The sequence below is a fragment of the Callorhinus ursinus genome, unplaced genomic scaffold (assembly GCF_003265705.2).
Source record: "Callorhinus ursinus isolate GAN/ISIS: 27379988/994484 unplaced genomic scaffold, GSC_fseal_2.0 scaffold103, whole genome shotgun sequence".
Lineage (NCBI taxonomy): Eukaryota > Metazoa > Chordata > Mammalia > Carnivora > Otariidae > Callorhinus > Callorhinus ursinus.
In genome coordinates, this window is record NW_027397165.1 from 280,893 (window position 1) to 302,494 (window position 21,602).

A 21,602-nucleotide genomic window follows, 5' to 3' on the forward strand; every position below is an offset into this window, starting at 1 on the left:
TGTATTTAATTTTTAAAAACACAGAAAAAGGACACTCCTGCCCACCACTTCCTCCCTCCAAATTCCCTTGTTCCTGCAGACCTAATGGCAGCAGAATAGAATAAACTTCGGGAAACTTGCAGTCTCCCTTCCTGGCTCTCCCTTACATGCAGCTCTTCCGCAGTCAAACTGCAAGCTTTGTTAGTCTGCAGTCGCCTTATTTACCCCCACCTCCTGGCTTGTTTTCATCTCCCAGGCCTGGAAAGCCCTTACTCCTCATCTCTATCAGTTGGGATCCTAATTATTTTTCAAGGCTCAGCTCAAATTCCTCCTCCAAAAAGTCTTCCTTGGTCCCCTGGTAGAACTTTTTCCTCTCTCCTCAGGGACTCTGAAGTCTTCATTCGTGGCTCAAATTATGACACATGTTCTCTCTCCAAGTATATTACTTGGGTCAGTATCTCATGCCTGCAACCATCTTTCACCGGTGTGAAAATCACCAGAGTGATCTTCCTAAAATACCAATCTGACTCCGTCACTTCCCTGCTTCAAACCCTTCTACAGCTTCCCATTGCCCATAGGGTCAAAGCTAAGCTCAACTGCCTGGCTTCCGCCACTTCTTCCACCACATGAGACAATGCCCATTCCCCCCAAAATCCATGCACTTCCACACTCTTCAAAGAACTTTGCTTAGGCAGCTCTTCTGCTTGGAACGTTCTATAGCCCCTTTCTACATGGTAAACACCAACTCTTCCTTCAAGATTCAGTTCAAACGCCCCTTCTCTATAAAGGCTTGCCTGAGTACTCCCTCCATCCTTCCCCACCCCACAGAGGAATGGTCCTATAGTCTCACCCTGCCTCATCTAGATTTCTGCTGTATAATCTCTCGCCTTTGGTGCACTCACCTGCTTACTTATCTGCGTCCCCAATTAAACTATGAGTTCCTAGAATTCGGGGAGTATATCTCATCCCCAGAACCTAGCATGATGCAGGAACTCAATGTATGCTTGTGGACCAAACGGGTGCAAAAATGATGACTGAGTGGATCCGAGAAAGAACAAATGAGCTAACAAATGAGTGAATGCTTATATCACTGCCTGAGTGCAGGAGTTAATATGTGAAAATGAGTGAGTTCTCCATGAATAGGTGAACAAATGGACGATGAGTGGATGAATGAATGAGAAAAAGAAGCCAGTACGTAAATGAATGAGAAGTGCTGTGCCAGTGAGGATGTGAGAGAAAGAATGAGTGAATTCCCACCTGTGTCTTGTTTAAAACCCACCTGGAAGACCTTCTGCCCTGCTTTCCACCCATCTATAGTGCACACCACAGTGTTAACTTCTTTTAGATTACAAGAACAGACACACTCAGGTTAGTGATGGAGATTTATTGAAGCATTCATAGGGAAATAAGGAAGACAAAAACAGCTACACAGGCAGCCTCATGGAGGAACAGAAACTCAAAAATGGTTCATGATCCAAAGCAGCTCTAGAGCCTGGCTTATCTTGTCACCCCCTCAGCTGCAGGCATCTGTTGCTCCCTTCTCTAGTGCTTCCCAAAATGGTGACTCAACTTCTTTCTGGCTGTATTTATACTCCTCCTACTGCTACTTAGACTACCTTTCTTTCTTTTTTTTCCTGCTACCCTCCTCGCTAGCACTTGGCCTTCGGGGGCCTCACAGCTTCTTGGCCTCCTGGCTCCTGCAGCTTCCTGGCTTCTGGGGCTTCGGTTCTAGTTCATCCAGGGCTTCTCTTGTGTTGCAGCTTCTGTTTGCTGTCATTCCTGCAGCCTCTTCGATTCCTGTTGCCTTGCTACCTTGTGGCTCTGAGAGTCTCACTGCTTCTGCTGCCTCGTGGATCTTGTCTGTTCAAGCCTTCTGCTGCTTCGTGGATCTCACATTCAGGATTTTGTCTCATGGTTTCTGTTCCTCGTGGCTCCTGCTACATTGTGGCTCCTATTGCTTCATGGCTTCTGTGTCCTTTTGGCCCATTGTTGTCTTGCTGCTTCATGGCTTCTGCTACCTTGTGGCCCCGTGTTCTCATGATATAAATGTTTCATGGTCCCTGCAGCTTTCTCCTTGCTTTTGCTGTTCAGCTTCTGGCACCCCTCATCCACCACCACTTCTGTCTTGCTAAATGCTAATTAATTGTTCACTTCCGAATGCCTCACGTTTAGCCTCCCTGGAGGCCATTTGATACAGGCCATCCCTATGAGGTGGAGTTCTTATATCCGTCCACCTAATAGGCTATAGCCTAGAGATTGGCTGTCCTTGAGTCACATACTATCCCAAACCATTTGTGGCCAGGATTGTGAGGTCACATGGTACAGAGCATGGCAACTCGTGCTTAAGAAACCCCTTAGAAGGGACTGTGGGCATGGCAGGTTTGCTGAGGGTTTCCAGAAGGGGGCAGTGTAATTGGCAAGCTTCTTGCTTGGCCTGTCCAGTACACTGACCTTCAAGGCCAACCTTAGTCCCACCTTCTCCCTGGCCACTTCTGCCTGTCCTGATCTGTGATGGGAGAGATCAAGGCTCTAGTGGTGATGGGGAAAGGGAACTCAGGTTCCAGTTCTGGCTCCGACACTTTCTAGTAATGGGACCTTGGGCAAGTTCCTTCCCCTCCCAGGGCCTCAGGAGGGGGTTGGACAAAGTCTGTAAGTTCCCTTACAGGTCTGACATCTGGGCATCTCACTTTAGGTTACTGTCTAAGGGATGGGAGTCTTACCTGGGGAAGCCCTCAAAAACATCTCTTGAGGTAGGAAAGAGGGAGTCAGAGTCCTGGCTTGGAAGAGCCTCACTGCATACAGGAGGTGCTTAGCCAAGATTTATTGAACTGGATGAATGGATCAATGGCTGGGAGGAAGGGAGGGGAGGGTGGGGACCACACAGCACACAGACGTTTAAAAACTAACTTGAGGGAGGAATTCCAGTGGCTGAGGCTGGAAGGAGATTCTGACTTGGATGAAGAAAGAGAATGACTGGGATAGGGTAGGAACCTGGGCTACTAATGGGCACTCATTCTATCCTCTCAGTCACCCTCCACATCCAGTAATCCTCAATCACCAAATCTGGCTCACACTTTTATTGCCTCCAATCCATTCCCACTGCCCTTGCCCCTGGGTAGGCCTCCCGGGCTTTTCAAAAGCTTCCTAGCTGATCTCCCTGTCTCCATTCTCCGTCACAAATGCATTCATTCACGCATTCATTCACTCAAAAACTATTTATTGGGTGCCTGTTTTGGGTCAGGCACTGTGCTTTTTGCTGGGGATATGCCAGTAGCAAGATAACCCCAGGCCCATCCCTGTGGTGCGTTCAGCTTATTCAAACACACAGTGTGAGAAATTGAGCCAACAGGGAAACTACAGGCATGGGAGCATACAGTATGCACATTTAACCTAATCCATTTCCAGTGGCTGACCATAAAGAGGTTTATTAAATTTGCATCTGACCCAGCGTCTCCCCTGCTTAAAACCATCCCATGGCTCCCACAGTTCCCAAACCTGGCTGCACCCTACAGTCATGTGCTCATTTTTCTAAGCACTCAAGATCCTGAGGCCTCACCCCAGTTACAAAAAACAAATTTTGAGAGGCTGGGGCCTGGGATGCTACACGTGGTTCTGGTGCACAGCCAGTTTGGGAACCACAATGTCTCATGAGATAAATCTGAACTGTCAAACCTTGTTTTGGTACTTCTGAACTATTTTGCTGTTTCTTGCCTTCAGGTCTTTGTGCATACTGTCCCCACTACCTGGAAATTCCTTCCATTTCAACTGGGTAATTCCTACAAGTCTCTCAAGACTCAGCTCAGGTGTCACCTCCTAGACTAGAGGATGCCTTCCCTGAACCTCTACATAAGCTACAGGCCCTTCCTCTTCCATGCTCCTGTCAGAGGGCTATCAGACTGCATGGTTAACAGCTGTTCTATGAATTGCCTCCCCTAGTGAGCTCCTCAAAGGCAGGGTAAAGATTTGACTCATGTTTGTGTCCCTGGTGGGCAACACAGTGATTCCCAGAGTGAAGTGCCCAGTTAAAGGTAAACATGGTCACGGAGCACTCTTCAACTCCCTAGACCAAGGCTTCTGGGTCCAGAGTATAACGGAGTCAACCTAGTGTCCTCCAACAAGCCCTAGGGATTCTATTTGGATCCAGCTTACTCCTGGAAACACACTGTGGCGTCAGCTCTCACCTGAGCACAGCCTTCACTGAACACGTGGTTCCTTTGTGATGATAGAAGGCAGTGTGGCACAGTGGGAAAGCACTGGGCAAGCACAGAGATCCCTCCTGGTTGAAGTCTAGGTTCTGCCAATGAACCACTGGGATCTAGGACAAAGCCTCTCACCTCTCTGAGCCCCAGGACCTAAGTCCTCTGCAGCACTTGCGTCCCTGTGGGCCAGGGCTTTAGTCCAAGGCATCTCATCTAATCCTTTCCACCCTGTGAGGTAAGAATTAGTTATCCAGATTATTATCCACACCTACTGAATTATATTTCCAGGGGCGGGACCAGAGCAAGGAGCTCCACACCCTTTGGATGTGGGGGTGCAGCAGGGAACAGCTGCTTTGCATTATAAGCCCTTCTGTACTATTTTACTTCCTAACCAGTGTATATATTGCTTTGATTTTTAAAAAGGAAAAAAGAAAAATCTTCACAAGTGATTCTGGTGCACAGCCAAGGTTGATAACCACCCTTGTAGTGGAGAAAGCACAAGACTGAATCGGGGGGGGCCTGGGTTCAAATCCTTACTGTTACCTGGTAGCTGGGTCACTTAACCTTCCTGGGCCTCAGTTTCCTCATCTGTAAAGTGGGGAGAATAGTGATTGCTACCCTGAAAGGCCTGTGATGATCTAGGTGCCAGCCAAACTGCTTCCAGCACACTTCATCTTCCCTACATTGCTGCAAAGTAGGGCACATATTAAGTCCTCTACGTGAGGAAACTGAGATTCAGGGAGGTGAAGCAATGAGCTCAAGTTTCTACAGCTAGGATTTGAACCAGGGCGACTCCCAAATTGTGCTTTCAGATATGCCAGCATTTCCCAAACTTCAGCACATGTACCACTGGTGGTATGTGACTTCTTTGGTTGAACACAGACAAATTTATTTTGAGTTATGCCTTTTAATATGTATTAGAAAAATACATAATTAGCACATCAAACCCGTGGTTTCACGGATATCACTACTTAGGATGAAACTGAAGTAGATAACAACGTTACACCTAAGACAACCTCAAGAAAAATATCAAGTAAATAGTACAGGAGGGCAATTTGGAAGTATCTATTTAAAACAAAAATATAAATAGTCTATGACTCTGCAATTCAACTTCTAGGAAGCAACCCTAGATAAACTCATATACGCACGCACGCGCACACATGCGCGCGCGGGCACATACACACACACAAATGTTCCTGTGTCGTATTTTGTAATAGCAAAAAGAGAAAACAGTCTTAACTAGCTATCACAAAAGAAAAGGGTACGATGTGATACGAGTCATATGATGGCACTCCATACGGCAATTACAAAGGATGAATTGAATCTACATTTAGCAAAAACAACATGCACAGATCTCAAAAACACTGTTAAACGAAGAAAGCAAATTGCAGAACTCAATATACCATTTGTATTAAATACACAATATTTTCAATGAGCTCATATATGTCAAAGTCTTAAAACAGTCTAGATGGATGTACAACAAACATAACAGCAGTTTAGAGGGGGAGGGGCAATGGTAGTCAAACAAGGCTAGCTCTACTTATAAATCTAACGTCTTAGAGAATGGATTCATGCGTCACTTGAGTAATTAGAACAGATTTAACTTTGAAGAAACAACAATGCAGTATACAATCGGGACAAGGTGATGGTCTGACAGTGTATATGAATGAGCAAAGGCTGACCTCATGGCAGCAGACTCTGCTGCCTCTGCACGGTCCCTGCAGCTGACACGGGTTAGTTCCCAGAGGGAACTTCACACACATTCGGCCGGGATGTGGCCCAGGCTACCTCTCCCCGACTTCCTCATGACCTGGGTTGGGGCCCAGGCACCTGGTTACATGACTGAAGCTATAGGCTTCGTTAGGCCCTTCACTTACCGGGTAAACCCCATTGGTGCCCTGGAACTTTCTCAGTAACCAAGGCATTTAGCATCTCCCATATTTGGAGGTTCCTTCTGTCCCCAACAATTGGGATTAGAGCCCTCAGGGGTCTAGGTATGAGAAGGCTTATATTCTGAGGGGTCGGCACCTAGTGGGCTCCAAGCAGGGATAAGGCCCCCAGTGAGGAGCTTGACATCATTAAATCCTATGAGGTAGGTAATATTGTTAGCCCCATTTTACAGATGAGGAAACTGAGGCACAGAAAGGTCAAATGACTTGCCCAACATCAAACTAGTAAGTGATTTTAAAAAAAGGACTAGAACCCACAAATGTCTGTCCCCAGAGCCCAGGCTCTGCTCCTAGTGCCCAACCAAATCCTACCAATTTGTCAAGGTTCAGCTCAAATGTGACCTTCTCCAGGAAGCCTGGAGGTGATCATCTTCTTCTCAAATTCAAAGTACCTATAAATATGATTCAGCTGACCATGGGAAACCATGAACCCACTGCATCTCCTCGGTAGGAGGGTAGAGATCATATCTGATTTAGCTCTGTATTTCTAGAATAGAGCCTGACAAATAGAAGGTGCTCAATATATGTCTGACAAATACACAAATGAAATGAGAACACAAATGAGTAAATGAGGGCAACTTCATGTGACTGATTCCTATGAGGTCCTGAATACCTTTGCCCAGCTCTGGGGTGCTGTCATACTAAGCTCTCTTGGAATCAAATTCAGCCTAGGCTCCTTCTAAAATGGGTCTCCAATATCTTTATTATTTTGCAAGCACGCCCATATGCACACACGCGGACACATATATACACACATACATACCCACACACAAGCAAGATGCAAGGGGCCCAAGGGACCCATGATTATGGGTGATGGGAGGGGGGGAGGTCTGGGAGAGGGGAAGGTAGGGAATGGACAGATGGCCCTGTTCAGCTCAGTTCAGCTCAGCACCTCCTTCCAAAGGCCAGGATGCTCCCTGAAGCTCAGGAATTTTTGCTCCAGACCTAACATCACCTCTGTTCCTCTTCATGCTTGACAGCAGTGCCTAAATCCCATGACTATACCAAACAGGGACGGGAGGTAGGGGAAGGTTGGGAGCCAAATATCCAGAGATTGGGAGAGGGGCAGCTTAGGGATCCAGACAGGGCAGGAGGGCAGAACTACTGCTACTGCTCATTGGGGTTGGGGTTGGCATCTGGGTACTTGGTGAGGTCGAAGGTCAGGACTTTGCTGATCACACAGTCCCCTTGCTGAAGGAGGAGGGAGAAAAAGAAAAATGAAATTGTAAGGAGAGAATTAAGGCGGGGGGTCTAGCGCCCCAGGACCAGGGGCCTCAAACCCTCCTCCCTACATACCTGCCCAAAGCCCAGGCAATGGTTCTCTCTGGGTGTGAGAGGATGTGCTCGGTCCCATGTGCCTTCTCTCCCTGCCTACCTCTGCATTCTCCTCCTTTTCTCTGCTGTCTGGCTCTTCTGCCTGGCCTTTCCACCTGTCCCCAGACGCAATAGCCCTGCCCAGCTGGGCAGGCTAAGCCTCTAGGGCAGGGCTCCAACAAGCCCAGATGGCTGTTCAGGACCTGAGTCCCTATGCTCCCCCGCCCCCGTGGCCCTCCACTGCAGCCTTCCCTTCCTGCCCTGGGGAGTCAGGCAGGGAGAGTGGGGCTGGCTCCTGAGCCAGGCCCGCCCTACCTCGGGGTAGACTCCAATGAGGCTCTCAGCCTTGGTGTAGAACTCCTCCTTGAGAGAGATGACGATGGCCTGGAAGTTGCAAGTCGACTGCTCCTTGATGTAATTTGCCACCTGTGGGAGGGGCCGCCAGGCACTTAGCAGGGCTGAAGCCTTAAGACTCCCTTGTGTTTTCCAGTCAGAACCAGAGGCAGAGGGATGGGGTAAGGGGTGGAGGGTAAGGGGAAGAGAGGCTGAGAGGCCACTGACTAGCACGGCGTGGATGGATGACCCTGGGCCCAGCCTCCCGGGCACAGAGAGCAGGCAGCAGGAACGGCTAGAGCACACTCAGGAGTTGCTCCCTGAAACCCAGCCCCAACCTAGGGGCCTCCCTCCCGGGCCCCACTTTCCTTGCACCCACCTTGCCAATGTTGGTGTTATCCAGGGCAGCATCGATCTCATCCAGGACGAAGAAGGGGGCTGGCTTGTAGCTGGGAGGGAACCAGTAGGTGAGCTGACACTGATGGGGGCAGGGGTGGGGCAGGATAGCCCCAGGGCCCATCACACAAGGCCAGCATCCCCCTCCACTTCTTCAGAGACTAAAAAACCCAGGTCTTAACGTTGCCTGAGCCCCGGAAGGCCAGTTTACCAACTGAACCCTCCTGTGCATCCAACCTTATGCTCCAGGATCCTACAGAACCAGAAGACATGGTTCTCTCCAGAGCTTCCAGACCGGCTGGGGAGATAAAGCTGTCCTAGGCTCTGACCACACTGTCCAAGCTACCTGGAGGTCTACCCCACCCACCTGCGCCATGCTGTTGTGGCTCCCTGCCTCTAGGCACATGCGGCACCCACTGCCTAGAACGCCTCCTGGTGTCTCGGCTAACTTCTACTCATCCTTTGCATTTCCTGCTCAAGTGTTACCTGCCCTCGAAAGCCTTTCCTGGCCACCCACACCCTCCCCCGCATTGGGTTGGTGTCCCTCCTCTGTGCATCCATAGCACACACACTCACCCAGTTACAACACTTAGCTCACTGTTTACACATCTGGCTTTCACTAGACCATGAGCTCCTCAAGGACAGAGACCATGTCTGACACATCTGTGTCCCTAATCCCCCAACAGAGTCTGGTACAGAGCAGCCCTCAAGAAATGCTCGCTGAATGACACTGTACAATCAAGTATTAAGTTGTGGGGGTCAGATTCAAGTACTACTGGCATTCAGGAGGGGGAGGTCAGGGTATGCCACAGCTGGTCAAAGCAGGCTTCCTAGAGGAACAGGAGGAGGAAAATGAGATGTGAAGGCGTGGTGATGGTCAAGCTAGATTTGCACAGAAAGGGCTAATTAGCCAGCAACCATGTAAGCAAAAGCCTGGTGGTGGGACTGAATACATGCAGGGGCCAGTGAGGGCATGCTGAGTGGATGAGGGTGGATGGGAAAGACAAGTCCAGGAAACCAAGGCCAGATGTGCTGTAGTAGGTAGGGAAACAGGGACGCAATCCAGATTCCACCAGAACATCTTCACCTCTGCAGATCTCTGCATGTCCTTGGGCCCCAGAGCCTCTGGCGGCCTCAGTTCAGTCTCTCCGTCAACTGCTCTGGGAGGAGCAGCCTTACCTGTGGATGGCAAAGAGCAAGGCCAGAGCCGCCACTGTTTTCTCCCCCCCTGACAAGTTGTCCATAGGCCGGAAGCGTTTGCCAGGAGCCACACAGTTGTAGTTGATGCCGTCCAGGTAGGGCTCCTCAGGGTTCTCGGGGCCCAGGAAGGCCTAGGGAGAAGGCAGATGGGTCAGGATCTGGGTTTGGGTCTAGATGAGGACAGGGACAGGAAGCCTAAAAGGAAGGGCAATGTGATGGTGGGGGCTAGCTGGGTAAGGGACTCCAGCCTACCTGGGCACTGCTGTTGCGGGATAGGGCCTTGTAGATCTCATCGATGTTGGTGGCCACAGATTCAAAACAAGCATTGAAGCGGTCAAAGCGCTCCTTCTTGATCTGTTCGAATGCCTGCTTGGCCTTCTTGGCTCGCTTTCGGGCTGCCTCAAACTCTGCCATGAGGGAAAGACAGGTGACCCCTCAGTGCCCAGGCTCTGCCAAGGCAGAGGACCACACCCTGGCAAGAATGACCTGTAAATGACAATCCACAGAGCAGGGACATCCCAAAGGGAGAGGAATGTCTGGGGAGGGCCCCAGGAAAATGGCCCCACAATCACTTGTAACCATCGGGCCAGCCACATAGCACAAAGGAAGAAACGTGGGCTTGGAGCCACACAAACATGAATTCTACCCTGGGCTCAACCAGCAGCCAGCTGTGAGACCTTGGGTAGGCCATTCACCCTCTCTGAACCTCAGAGAGGTTTTTCTACTCCATAAAACAGGTGTGGTAACTAACCCCTACTGTTTAGGGCTCTTGGGAGTTTCCAGAAAGCACATAAATAGGGGAGCTGCTGTGATGTGTAACAGGCCCCTGCCGTAACTCCAGCCTTCTGTCTTCCCCTTAGACAGTAAAAGTAAAAGGGGAAAATCTTACCATCTGAGGTCTCCTGGAACTTGTCTCGGACACTCTCCAGCTTCTCCATGGCTTTCATGTTAGGGGCAGCAATACGCTGGAGTACACTTTGCTGCTCATTCAGCTTCTGCTGCAGTGTATTCATCTCCTGTTTGATCTCCTCCTCAGCCTGGGCATCCTGTAAAATGCAGGCTCAACGACATCAGGAAGGGCCAGGTCCCTGTGCTCAGGCCCCCACAAGAGATGCTCCACCAAGCAGGGCCTGAGGACTTGCTCCCATGCCAAAGGCAGGTTCTTCTTTCCTAGCTCGGCTCCTTCTACCACGTCCTACCTACAGTAACCATTCCCACCATCCCTGGAAATTACAGGCTGATGCCACTTTCTCATCTCTAGCCCTTCCCCCAGGCCCTGTCAACCTCTCTGTCTCTCAGGAGGAGCAGCTGGTGGTGCCCCTCTCTGGCTCTCAGCCCAGGCCATGAGCCAGCACCATCCCAGGGTGACCTAGAGGCTCCCACACAGGCTGGTCTGGACTACAGCTCCACAATGAATAAGGCAACTCACGTTTTCTTCTCAGATCACCACATCTGAGCAAATTCCATTTGAGTTTGGTTTTAGGTCTTATGGATATTACAATGCATGTCTGGGTTTGTGCCTTTCTGCCACTTTTAGCCAATAAATATTTACAGAATGCCTTCCAAATGCCAGGCACTGGGGCCCTCATATCCTGTGAGCCATGGTTCCTGTGCTTACAGAGCTCATGGACTAACAGAGGAAGGCATATATGTAAACAATCAGAACACTGTACAGTGAACACCAAAACAATGATAAACAGATGGTGTTGGGTCAGCACATAAGAAGGACACCTAACTCAGACTCGGGCTAGGGAAGGCCTCCAGAAATATGTTTAAGCTCAGGCCCACAGGATGAATAGTGAGGACAGGGAGAAGGAACAGTCTACGCAGACAGGAGCATCACATGCAAAATCAAGGATCTGCTCATGGTTCATTCAAGGAAATCAAAGCAATTCAAAAAAGTAATCAATTTGGGGGCGACTGGGTGGCTCAGTCGTTAAGCGTCTGCCTTCAGCTCAGGTCAGGATCCCAGTGTCCTGGGATCAAGCCCCACATCGGGCTCCCTGCTCCACGGGAAGCCTGCTTCTCCCTCTCCCGCTCCCCCTGCTTGTGTTCCCTCTCTCGCTGTGTCTCTCTCTGTCAAATAAATAAAATCTTAAAACAAAACAAAAGAGTAATCAATTTTAATAAATTTCAAAAGCCAAAAAAAAGGGCAATTCAGTATGGCAATAATAGCAACTGTGTGTGTGTGTGTGTGTGTGTGTGCGCGCGCGCGCATGCACACACGCACATGCACGTGCATGCACACTGGGGGGAAGAGGCAAGGCTGGAGACGTACAGAAGCCCAATGATAAAGGGCCTTTTAAGTCTTAAAGAGGTTTGGACTTTATCCCAAGGGAGGTGAGGTACCACTGAAAGACTTCAAGCACAGGAAGGACATGAATATGCACAAATGTATACATAAATATATATATATTTTAGAAAAGCCCTTCTATAAATCTCTATATATTGTTATGAAGAGGTCTCTTGGATATTTCACGTTTAAGTGAAATATGCAAGGTACACAACAGAATGCCAATTTTTTATCTAAGAGAAGGAATATGAGTATATTTACATACAAACATATTCATATTTTTAACATAAAACAAAAAAAGAATAATTCCAAAAACTAATTAAAATGATTACACAGAGAGGAATGGAGGCGAAGGGGACAAGGAAGAAGGTGAAACTTCTCTTCATGTACCTGTAAGTATACTTTTGGTTTTAGAAGCATATGAAGATTTTACAGAATTACCAAAAAAATTAAATCAAAATGTGAAAACCACAGGGCCAAAAAACTGTTGGGAACAAGATATTCACAAGATACCAAAGAATCCCCCTAAAGATTACTTACTACTTACAAAGGTAAGAAATCTGGCAATTGATACCTTAACAGAGGATCAAACTTAACATCATGAATCCTCACATCCTCACATTACATACCTCATGGCAAGATGCAATATAGAGTACACAGCATCACCAGTGAAATGTTCTGGCCAAAAAATTACTTAACCCAAATCCATCAAGCCTCCAGATGAGATCAAACTTCCAATTTATAGGAAACACAAGGGTAGGTGGAACAAATTAAGCAATAATGATAGGAAACAAATATATCCATTCAAGGGCGCCTGGGTGGCTCAGATGGTTAAGCGTCTGTCTTCAGCTCAGGTCATGATCCCAGGGTCCTGAGATCAAGTCCCACATCAGGCTCCCTGCTCCTTGGGAGCCTGCTTCTCCCTCTGCCTCTCTCTCTCTGTCTCTCATGAATAAATAAATAAAATCTTAAAAAAAAATATCCATTCAAGACAACACATAGACTCTTCAAAAGATCAGTGTCATGAAAAAAGGTGAGGGGACTGCTCCACATTAAAAGAAACTAAAAAGATAGAACACCCAAAAGCAATACATAAACCTTGATTGGATCACAGTTTAAAACAAACAATTATAAAAAACACTTTGGAACAACTAAGGAAATGTGAATATGGGCGATATTAGATATGAAATTATTATTTTCTTAGGTGTAATATGGAATTGCAGTTATGGAACAGAATCCCTTGTTCTTAGCATGCTGAAGTATTTAGAGTTCAAGTCTGTAACTTCCTTCAAATGGTTCAGCAAAAACAAAAAACGTGGGGGCGCCTGGGTGGCTCAGTTGGTTAAGCGACTGCCTCCAGCTCGGGTCATGATCCTGGGGTCCCAGGATCAAGCCCCACATCGGGCTCCCTGCTCAGCAGGGAGTCTGCTTCTCCCTCTGACCCTCCCCCCTCTCGTGTTCTCTCATTCCCTCTCTCTCTCAAATAAGTAAATAAAATCTTAAAAAAAAAAAACTGTAGTGTGGAGGGAGGGAAATCAACTAAGATGGAGAGAGAAAAAAACTGGAAATATAATCATTGTAGAAAAATATTCTACAGTGAAAGGTATATGGGTGTTCACTGTACTGTACTTCCAATTTTTCTGTAGGTTTGAAAATTTTCAGAATAAAGTTGGAAAAATAAATCTTTAAAATGCAAAAATGAGCAACCCCCTTAAAATGGAAAACTAAATAAACATGACAATATATTAAGTTGGTTAAACATTTAGAGAATTCTTTTTTTTTCTTTTAAGATTTTATTTATTTATTTGACAGAGACAGCGAGAGAGGGAACACAAGCAGGGGGAGTGGGAGAGGGAGAAGCAAGCTTCTCGCTGAGCGGGGAGCCCAATGTGGGGCTCAATCCCGGGACCCTGGGATCCTGACCTGAGCTGAAGGCAGACGCTTAACGACTGAGCCACCCAGGCGCCCAACATTCAGAGAATTCTTTCAAATTACTTTAAGAATATAGGAACATGGCTGTACATGCCCAATTAGCTATTAGCTTAACGGCAAAAAGGACCTCAAGGAAATCTTCAATAATCAAGTTGTTACTAATAATACCTCATTGTGATTTTCAAACTATTATATACAGAATAGAATAAAGTAAATATGTTATTACGTTAGTGTTGCTAGGAACCAAGATTTTCAGCAAGAATAACTGGGGAGACAAACATAAAATCAATGACGTTAAACTGTGAAAATTACAATTTCAATTGAAGTATCAATATGAACTCACGATACATTTTTCCCTCAAAATAAAAAATGCATCTTGTAGCCCAGTATACTGAAATATTCTAGAAGCACTGAGCAACCCAGCAGTCATGAGCACTCCGGTGTTCAGATGGTAGTTGTTAAACAGCATTTCCCACTACAAGAAGTCAGCGCTCCTCAGTGAGAAATGGGGTATGCCAGATTTTGGGAAATGTAAAGGATGAGACTGGACATACCAAGCAGGGAAGACATAAAAGACTGTAGAGTTGTGTCAAAATGATTCAGAAGCCAACCTGAATGGGTTCCCACCGGCCAAAGATGCAACAACTTGATCAACAAGAATAATAACCACAACAGAGTGCAACATATCTCATGTGTTTAAATCCATAAGTTCAAAATGATACGAAAACAACTCAGTGAACAAATCTTGAGAATGTCAGAAAACTGGCTCATTATTTTATAAACTAGTAAATAAAAGAATCAAGTGCATATATATCCACCTTTCCTACATAAACTGCATCTCAGGGTAACCAAATGAGTGGTAAGAGGAAATCTCTCTTTACAGTGTTCCAGGTAACAAAGAAATGATAGGGTAAGATGATCACCATTTTGCAACCACAGACAAATTAATCAATCTAGGCAATAACCACCACAGCTGCAAATCACACAAAAAGAACCACAACCAGACATTACCAGCCTCCTGATGGATGTTAACAACGTCACTTATGAGGTATTCTTGACCAAAACAAACCCCCAAACTTGAATCTAATCAAACCTATAGATCTGAGCTGTCCAATACGGTAGCCATAAGCCCACATGTGACTACTGATTTTAATGACTGTTGACTCATTTAAAAACTGATACTCAGTTACTAGAAAACTTTTAAGTGTATCTGGAACAAACATGGGTATGTGGTTCTTTTTTTCTATCGTAAAGTTTAAGATAGCTAAATACAGATCAAATATATCTGAGGAAAATATAGCATCCAAATTGAGATGTGCCAGAAGCATAAATAGATACTGTATTTTCAAGACTTAGTACAAAGAGACTGTCAAATACCCCATCGATAATTTTTATGTGTTTATACACTGAAATAATTTTTGGATATACTGGGCTAAGCAAAAATACAGCATCAAAATTAATTTTACTTTTTAAAATATGACATGTAGGTCATATTATATCCCTATTTAACAGCACTGATCTAACTACCCACTTATAGGAAGAACTACAGGGGACATCAGAACTATTTTTGTGCTTTGTTCTCGGGGAACATCAAGACAAATCATAGGATACAGGGGCTCCTGGGTGGCTCAGTTGGTTGAGCATCTGACTCTTGGTTTCAGCTCAGGTCACAGTCAGGGTCATGGGATCGAGCCCCACATCGGGTTCTGCACTCAGCACCAAGTCTGCCTGTCCCTCTCCCTCCCCATCTGTCCCTCCCCCTGCTCAAGAACATGCACACACTCTCTTAAATAATCTTTAAAAAAAATCATAGGATACAATCAACAAAGTACAGAATGTGAAAAATCCTTCAGGAGAAATGAGCCAATTTCTTCAAAAACAAAAAATTCTGCAAAGAAAAATAAAAACTGATGGAGGGGCATCTTATACAGTAGTCCCCCTTATCTACGGGGGTACATTCTAAGACCCCCGGTGGATGTCTAAAACCATGGACAGTGCCAAAGCCTACATACTGTGTTTTTTCCTATACATACATACCTACAATAAAGCTTAATTTACAAAGTAGACACCGTAAAAGATTAACAGCAATAATACAATAGAACAATTATAACAATATACTGTATTACAAGTTACATGAACGGTCTCGCTCTCTATCTTATTGTATTGTACTCATCCTTCTTCTTGGGATGATGTGAGATAATAAAAAATGCCTACATAGGGGTGCCTGGGTGGCTCAGTCGTTAAGTGTCTGCCTTCGGCTCAGGTCATGGTCCCAGGATCCTGGGATCGAGCCCCGCATCAGGCTCCCTGCTCGGCGGGAAGCCTGCTTCTCCCTCTCCCACTCCCCCTGCTTATGTTCCCCCTCTCTCACTATGTCTCTCTGTGTCAAATAAACAAATAAAATCTTAAAAAAAAAAAAAAAAGCCTACACTATGAGATGAAGTAAGGTGAATGACATAGGCACTGTGACACAGCACCAGGTAGGCTACTACTGACCTTCTGATGATAGGTCAGAAGGAGGATCATCTGCTTTCAGACTGTGGTTGACCACGGGTAACTGAAACCATGGAAAGCGAAGGCAGAGACAAGGGGGGACTACCATAGATTAAATGAGACTTAAGAGTCATATCAACCAACCACCTCACACCAGTCAGAATGGCTAAAATTAGCAAGTCAGGAAACAACAGATGTTGGTGAGGATGTGGAGAAAGGGGAACCCTCCTACACTGTGGGAATGCAAGTTGGTGCAGCCACTCTGAAAAACAGTATGGAGGTTCCTCCAAAAGTTGAAAATAGAGCTACCCTACGACCCAGCAATTGCACTACTCAGTATTTACCCCAAAGATACAAATGCAATGATCCAAAGGGGCACCTGCACCCCAATGTATATAGCAGCAATGTCCACAATAGCTGGAAAAACTATGGAAAGAGCCCAGACGTCCATCAACAGATGAATGGATACGTGTGTGTGTGTGTATGTACACTGTGTGTGTGCGCATGACAATCAGGGAAATGTGAATACTAATTATAATACTAAGGAATTATTTTATAATTAGCTCCAAAATTAAGAAATTATTGGGTTTTTGGTATAACGATTCTAGATATTTTTAAGAATTATCTCTTTTAGAGATACATTCTGAAATATTTACAAATAAAATGCCATGATGTCCAGAATTTGCAGCTGACCCTTGAACAAGAGGGTTGGGGCATCAGCCCCCCACACAGCCAAAAATCCACTTATATATTAACTTGTGACTCCCCTAAAACTTAAATTACTAATAGCCTACTGTCGACTGGAATCATTACCAGTAACATAAACAGTGATTAACACATATTGTAAAGTAAGCTAGAGAAAAGAAAACGTTAAGAAAATCCATTTATAGTACTGTACTATATTTACTGAAGGAAATCTATGTATAAGTGGACCCGCACAGTTCAAACCCGTGTTGTTCAAGGGTTGACTATATTTTTAAATAACCCAGGGGTGGGGAGAGAGGAGGAAGTGGATGGGGTGCACATAAAACAAGTTTGGCCACGAGTTGCTAACTGCTGAAATTGGTGATGGCTATACAAGATAGCACTGTGCTATTTTACTTTTGCCATGTGAAATTTTCAATAAAAATCTAAAAATAAGAACAAAAATCAACTTGAAGTGGCTCCTACTGGACAAGGATGGGACAATATGAGGCATCAAGAAGAAAAATGACTCCAATAGAGTCATCAAAATACATTTAAACAGTTAAGTTTACACTAAATACAAATTAAAAACCTTTAAAGGTTACAAGGGCAACCGCCTCATTCCAAAAGCTAGTAAATAAAGGAAAAGAATGAAGCATTTATCCTACCTTTTCTGTACTGGCTGTATTTCAAGGGAACCAAATAGTTGATATGGGAAAATTCTTTTTAGAATTCCAATAAATAAATGGAGGAGGAAAGGAAGAATTAGGAAATTACCATTTTACAACCCTTGATAAAGCTAGGCAATGATCATTAAGAGCTGCTAAAACCGGGGCGCCTGGGTGGCTCAGTTAAGCACCCGACTCTTGATTTCAGCTCAGGTCAAGATCTCATGGTCCTGAGATCGAGCCCGACATTGGGCTCTGTGCTCAGTGGGGAGTCTGCTTGGGATTCTCTTCTCTCCCTGCCCCGCTGACCCCCACCCCCAGCTCACACATGCACGCTCTCTCTCAAATAAATAAATAAAAATAAAATCTTTAAAAAAAAAAAAGCTACTAAAACCAACTTGTGAAAGGCTGACAAGGAACTTTATAAAAATTGACAGGCTAACAATACCTGAACCTGTTGATCAGGATTATTTTTCTCTTAACTTTGTATTATGTAAACTTTCAACAGACACAAAAATGCAGAGAGTAATATAATGCACCCCCATGTACTTAATACCCAGGTTCAAAAATTATCAACTCATGGCCAATACTCTGCCATCTATACTCAATTCCTTTCTATCTTCAATTATTCTAAAGCAAATCTCAGACATACCACTTCATCTACAAATACTTCAGTATATCTCTAAAATGGTTTCTGAATCTCAGCACTATTGACATTTTGGACCAGATGACTCATTGTTGTGAGGGCTGTCCTTTGTGCACTGTAAGATGTTTTGCAGCATCCCTTGTATCCACCTACAAGACACTGTCAGTAACCAATTATGACAAGTGGATGTTGCAAGTGTCTCCGGACATTACCAAAAGTCCCCTGGGGAGGCAAAACCCATGCACCATTGAGAACCACTGCTATAAAAGATAAGGCTACTTAAAAAATAAAGCCACAATACCATCATCTCACCTAAAAATAGTAACAGCAATTTCTGAACATCATAAATTCTTTGGTCAGTGTTCAAATTATCCTGATTGTTTTGTTAAAAAAAAAAATTCTTCACAGGTTTTTCAAAGCAGGTTTCAAATAAGGTACACACATTGCAATTAGCTGATCTGTCTCTTAAGTCTCATTTAATAGCTAAATTCCCCTTCCTCTCTGCAATGGATTCACAGAAATGCCACATATTCCCGCTGGTTGATTTGTCTCTCATAGCCAATAAAAATTTTCCCTCTGTTTGGTTTCTTTCATTTATCAGTGGAAGAGACCAGGCCCATAGTTTCCCACAGTCTGGATTTAGCTAACTGCATCCCTGTGTTTTTATTTAACACGTTCTCTGGCACTGGTGTTTCATATAATTGGTGGCCATAAAAGCTTGATCAGATCCTTGTGGGAGTTTTTGACAAGAATATTTCACAGGTAATGTTGAACACTGACCAAACTTAGTACAAAGATCAAAATGACATTCAATGTCAACTTATGCGACGCAAAAGAAAGTTCACAAGTAGACAGCACCACCTGATATATTCCTGCCAAAAATAAACAAAAAATGAACCAAATCCAATCAAACCCTAGATTTAAGTACCAGTTTACAGGAAATACAGGGAATGGAAGAACACGTTAAATAACATCATAGGACATAATCAAGCCAAATTCAGAATGTAGAAAATTGTACATGACCAATGACCCAATTTCTTCCATAAACAGGTATAAAAAAAATAAAAAGGGATAAGAAAATGGTACAGACTAGAAGAGACCACTTTTAACATATGAACCTCCTTTGAATCCTGATTTAAATACAGACCAAGGTTTTTTTTTTTTTTAAAGAATGGTATTTATGGGATATTCGTGCAAATCCAAACATTTACTGAACATTAAATGATATTGCAGTTAGTCTTCAATTTTTTTTGGTATGATACTGTTATGTTTTTTAAAATGTCCTTCTTTCTAGAGATATAATTATGAATGAAATGTTACCTGGAATTTGATTTAAAATATGCCAATTGGAAAGGGAGGGGTATAGAAAACGAGATACCATATGTTGCTAACTGTTGAAGCTGGGTGATGGGTACTGGGGTTCATTATATTATTCTATTTCTGTGTATGTTTGAAATTTTCCACAATAAAGATTTCTTTAAAAAAATCATGTCCCCCTGGCCATAAGGATGGATGGGAAAGCATCAGGAAGTGCTTAGGAGGTTCCTGCAGTAGGCCATGTGAGAGGTGAAATGGCCTGTACTTGAGAGACAGTGGAAACAGAAAAAAGGCAGAACTCAACAGATATTTAGGAGGTAAAACGGATAGGGCTTGGTAATTCAATGAATATGCAAAGTGAGAGGAGTCGTCCAGGATGAGGCACAGATTTCTGGTTTGAACCTGTGGCTGGCATTGAGGAGAAAGAGCAGATTTGGGAAGGCTGGGGGTTGAGGTACCTGTGGAGCATAGCACACATGGCAGCTGGGGCCAAGGGGGTAAAACAGATACCCAGGATGCGAGAATGCCAAAAGTGAGAAGGGAAGGGAGCCGGGGACAGAGCGCCGAGGACACCCAAGGCCCATCTGCTCGCTGTAAAGGAGCATGTCCTTTGTGTGTGCACCTGGGCTGAGAAGTGTACATGCGTGGAAGGGGAAGACTGGCAGCAGGCAGGGACAGGGGCAACTGAGGGTGGTGGTGGAAGATGCGTCTGTATCTGTTCCCCTAAAGCACAGCTCCTTCCCTTCCTCGCCAGCCTGCCCCTCTTTTTAGCTGTGGTCTCCATGGGGCCCCTGGGTGGGCTGACTCTCCCTTTGAACAGCTGGGAGGATGTCGCTGCCCCCGTGGCTGATCCTCACCTTCAGGTCTTCACACAGGTCACCGTAGTCAATCTCGATCAGGGCCTCTCGTGCATATATGCTGGAAGTTCGCTGGGAACCACTCACTGAATCCTCCCCCTGGGAGCTACCCTGCAATGGTGAGAGGGAGAGTCCAATGGAGCACACTGGCCACAGAATGCCCCTCTAAAGGGGGCTGGGGGGGGGGCGCTCCTTTGTAGCCTTCAAAGTCTTTTCGAAGCACCTTGTTGGAGCACCTGTGGCAGGACAGCAGCTCTGAAGGCACAAAGACCTCAGTTCAAAATCGGGCTCTACCACTGACTAACACTGTCATCCTGGGCAAGTCATGGCTCAGATCCTGACACCGGAAACCTGATTTAAACAAACCCTCAACTGTAACATGGGATACTGCCTGCCTGGCAGGGCTGTGTTTAGGATTAGGAGTAATTATGTCGCATGTTACCATGGCGCCTGGCACATTTCTGGTGTTCAAAATATTTTGCTGAATTAAACTGAAACGCTATTTGGGAGGAGGGAGGGAGAGAGACATGTGGGGCTGAGATACATGCCCAGGTCTAAGACAGATATATGCAAAGCTCCTCTCAGTTAATGTTCCCACCCCTTGCTACCAATCTTCACCTTCAGTGCATAAAATGCCTTGGCTCCTCTATTGGCTAGTGTCCCTCCCTTTCCTATGACTAAGCCTTGTCACCTCTGCATTGCTGATGTCCCTTACCCAACCCTCTCCTGGCCAACCTCCCTCACTGCAGCTCAGCCATCATCTCTCAGGTCCCCCATCTTCCATCTTCCTTTGCTCTTGGCTAATGTCCCTCAATTGCCACTCTTAGCAATATCCAACACCTGCTAGAGTTTTTAGCTCAAGTCCCTAAGGTTACAGAATGATTTCATCTTTTCCTGGCTTCCCATCCAGCACCACCCCCAACTCAACTTCCCTTTCATACCAAGGCTACTACCTTTCCCCTACCTGCCTTCACAGCCTCGCCCTGCCTCATCTCCCCTGCATCCCTCCTTCTGTCCCCCACCACCCCTGCCCACCATCCTTTTCCCTTTCCCCCTTCTCCCCCCGCCGCCCCCAGTCACTTTCATCCCCCCTCCCTGGTTAATGCTGTTCATTGCCAGTCCCACCACCAGCCGTGATCTGATACTCACCTCTTCCTGACTAATGTCATCCATGGTGCCCTTAGACAGCGGCAACTTGATATCCTGCATCTTGCAAGCCTGCAGCAAATTGTGGCGGTCACTGCGTTTCTGTTCCAGCTTGGTCTCAATGGCTGTTACCTCCTTCTGTAAATGGGTCATTTCCCTAAAAGGTCCAGGTAGAGAGGTGAGATCCAAATCCAGC

General features: G+C 45.6%; 1 protein-coding gene across 3 annotated transcripts in view; it reads right to left on the bottom strand.

The window, feature by feature from the left end:
• SMC1A (structural maintenance of chromosomes 1A) overlaps positions 1-21,602 on the bottom strand; it is a 48,586-nt gene that overhangs the window by 8,574 nt on the left and 18,410 nt on the right. For 2 of the 3 annotated variants that reach the window (XR_012377049.1, XR_012377048.1), the window contains exons 18-24: positions 21,410-21,563; positions 20,261-20,371; positions 10,260-10,416; positions 9,623-9,777; positions 9,350-9,501; positions 8,154-8,223; positions 7,757-7,867 (exon numbers count right to left, since the gene is read on the bottom strand). Coding sequence is in view for 1 of the 3 variants with exons in the window: in XM_025852017.2 (XP_025707802.1) it covers positions 7,235-7,318; positions 7,757-7,867; positions 8,154-8,223; positions 9,350-9,501; positions 9,623-9,777; positions 10,260-10,416; positions 20,261-20,371; positions 21,410-21,563 (994 nt within the window). In the remaining 2 variants the exon portion in view is untranslated. Of the gene's footprint in view, positions 1-1,348; positions 7,319-7,756; positions 7,868-8,153; positions 8,224-9,349; positions 9,502-9,622; positions 9,778-10,259; positions 10,417-20,260; positions 20,372-21,409; positions 21,564-21,602 lie in introns of those variants that run through there. The other variant, XM_025852017.2, reaches the window with a different exon arrangement.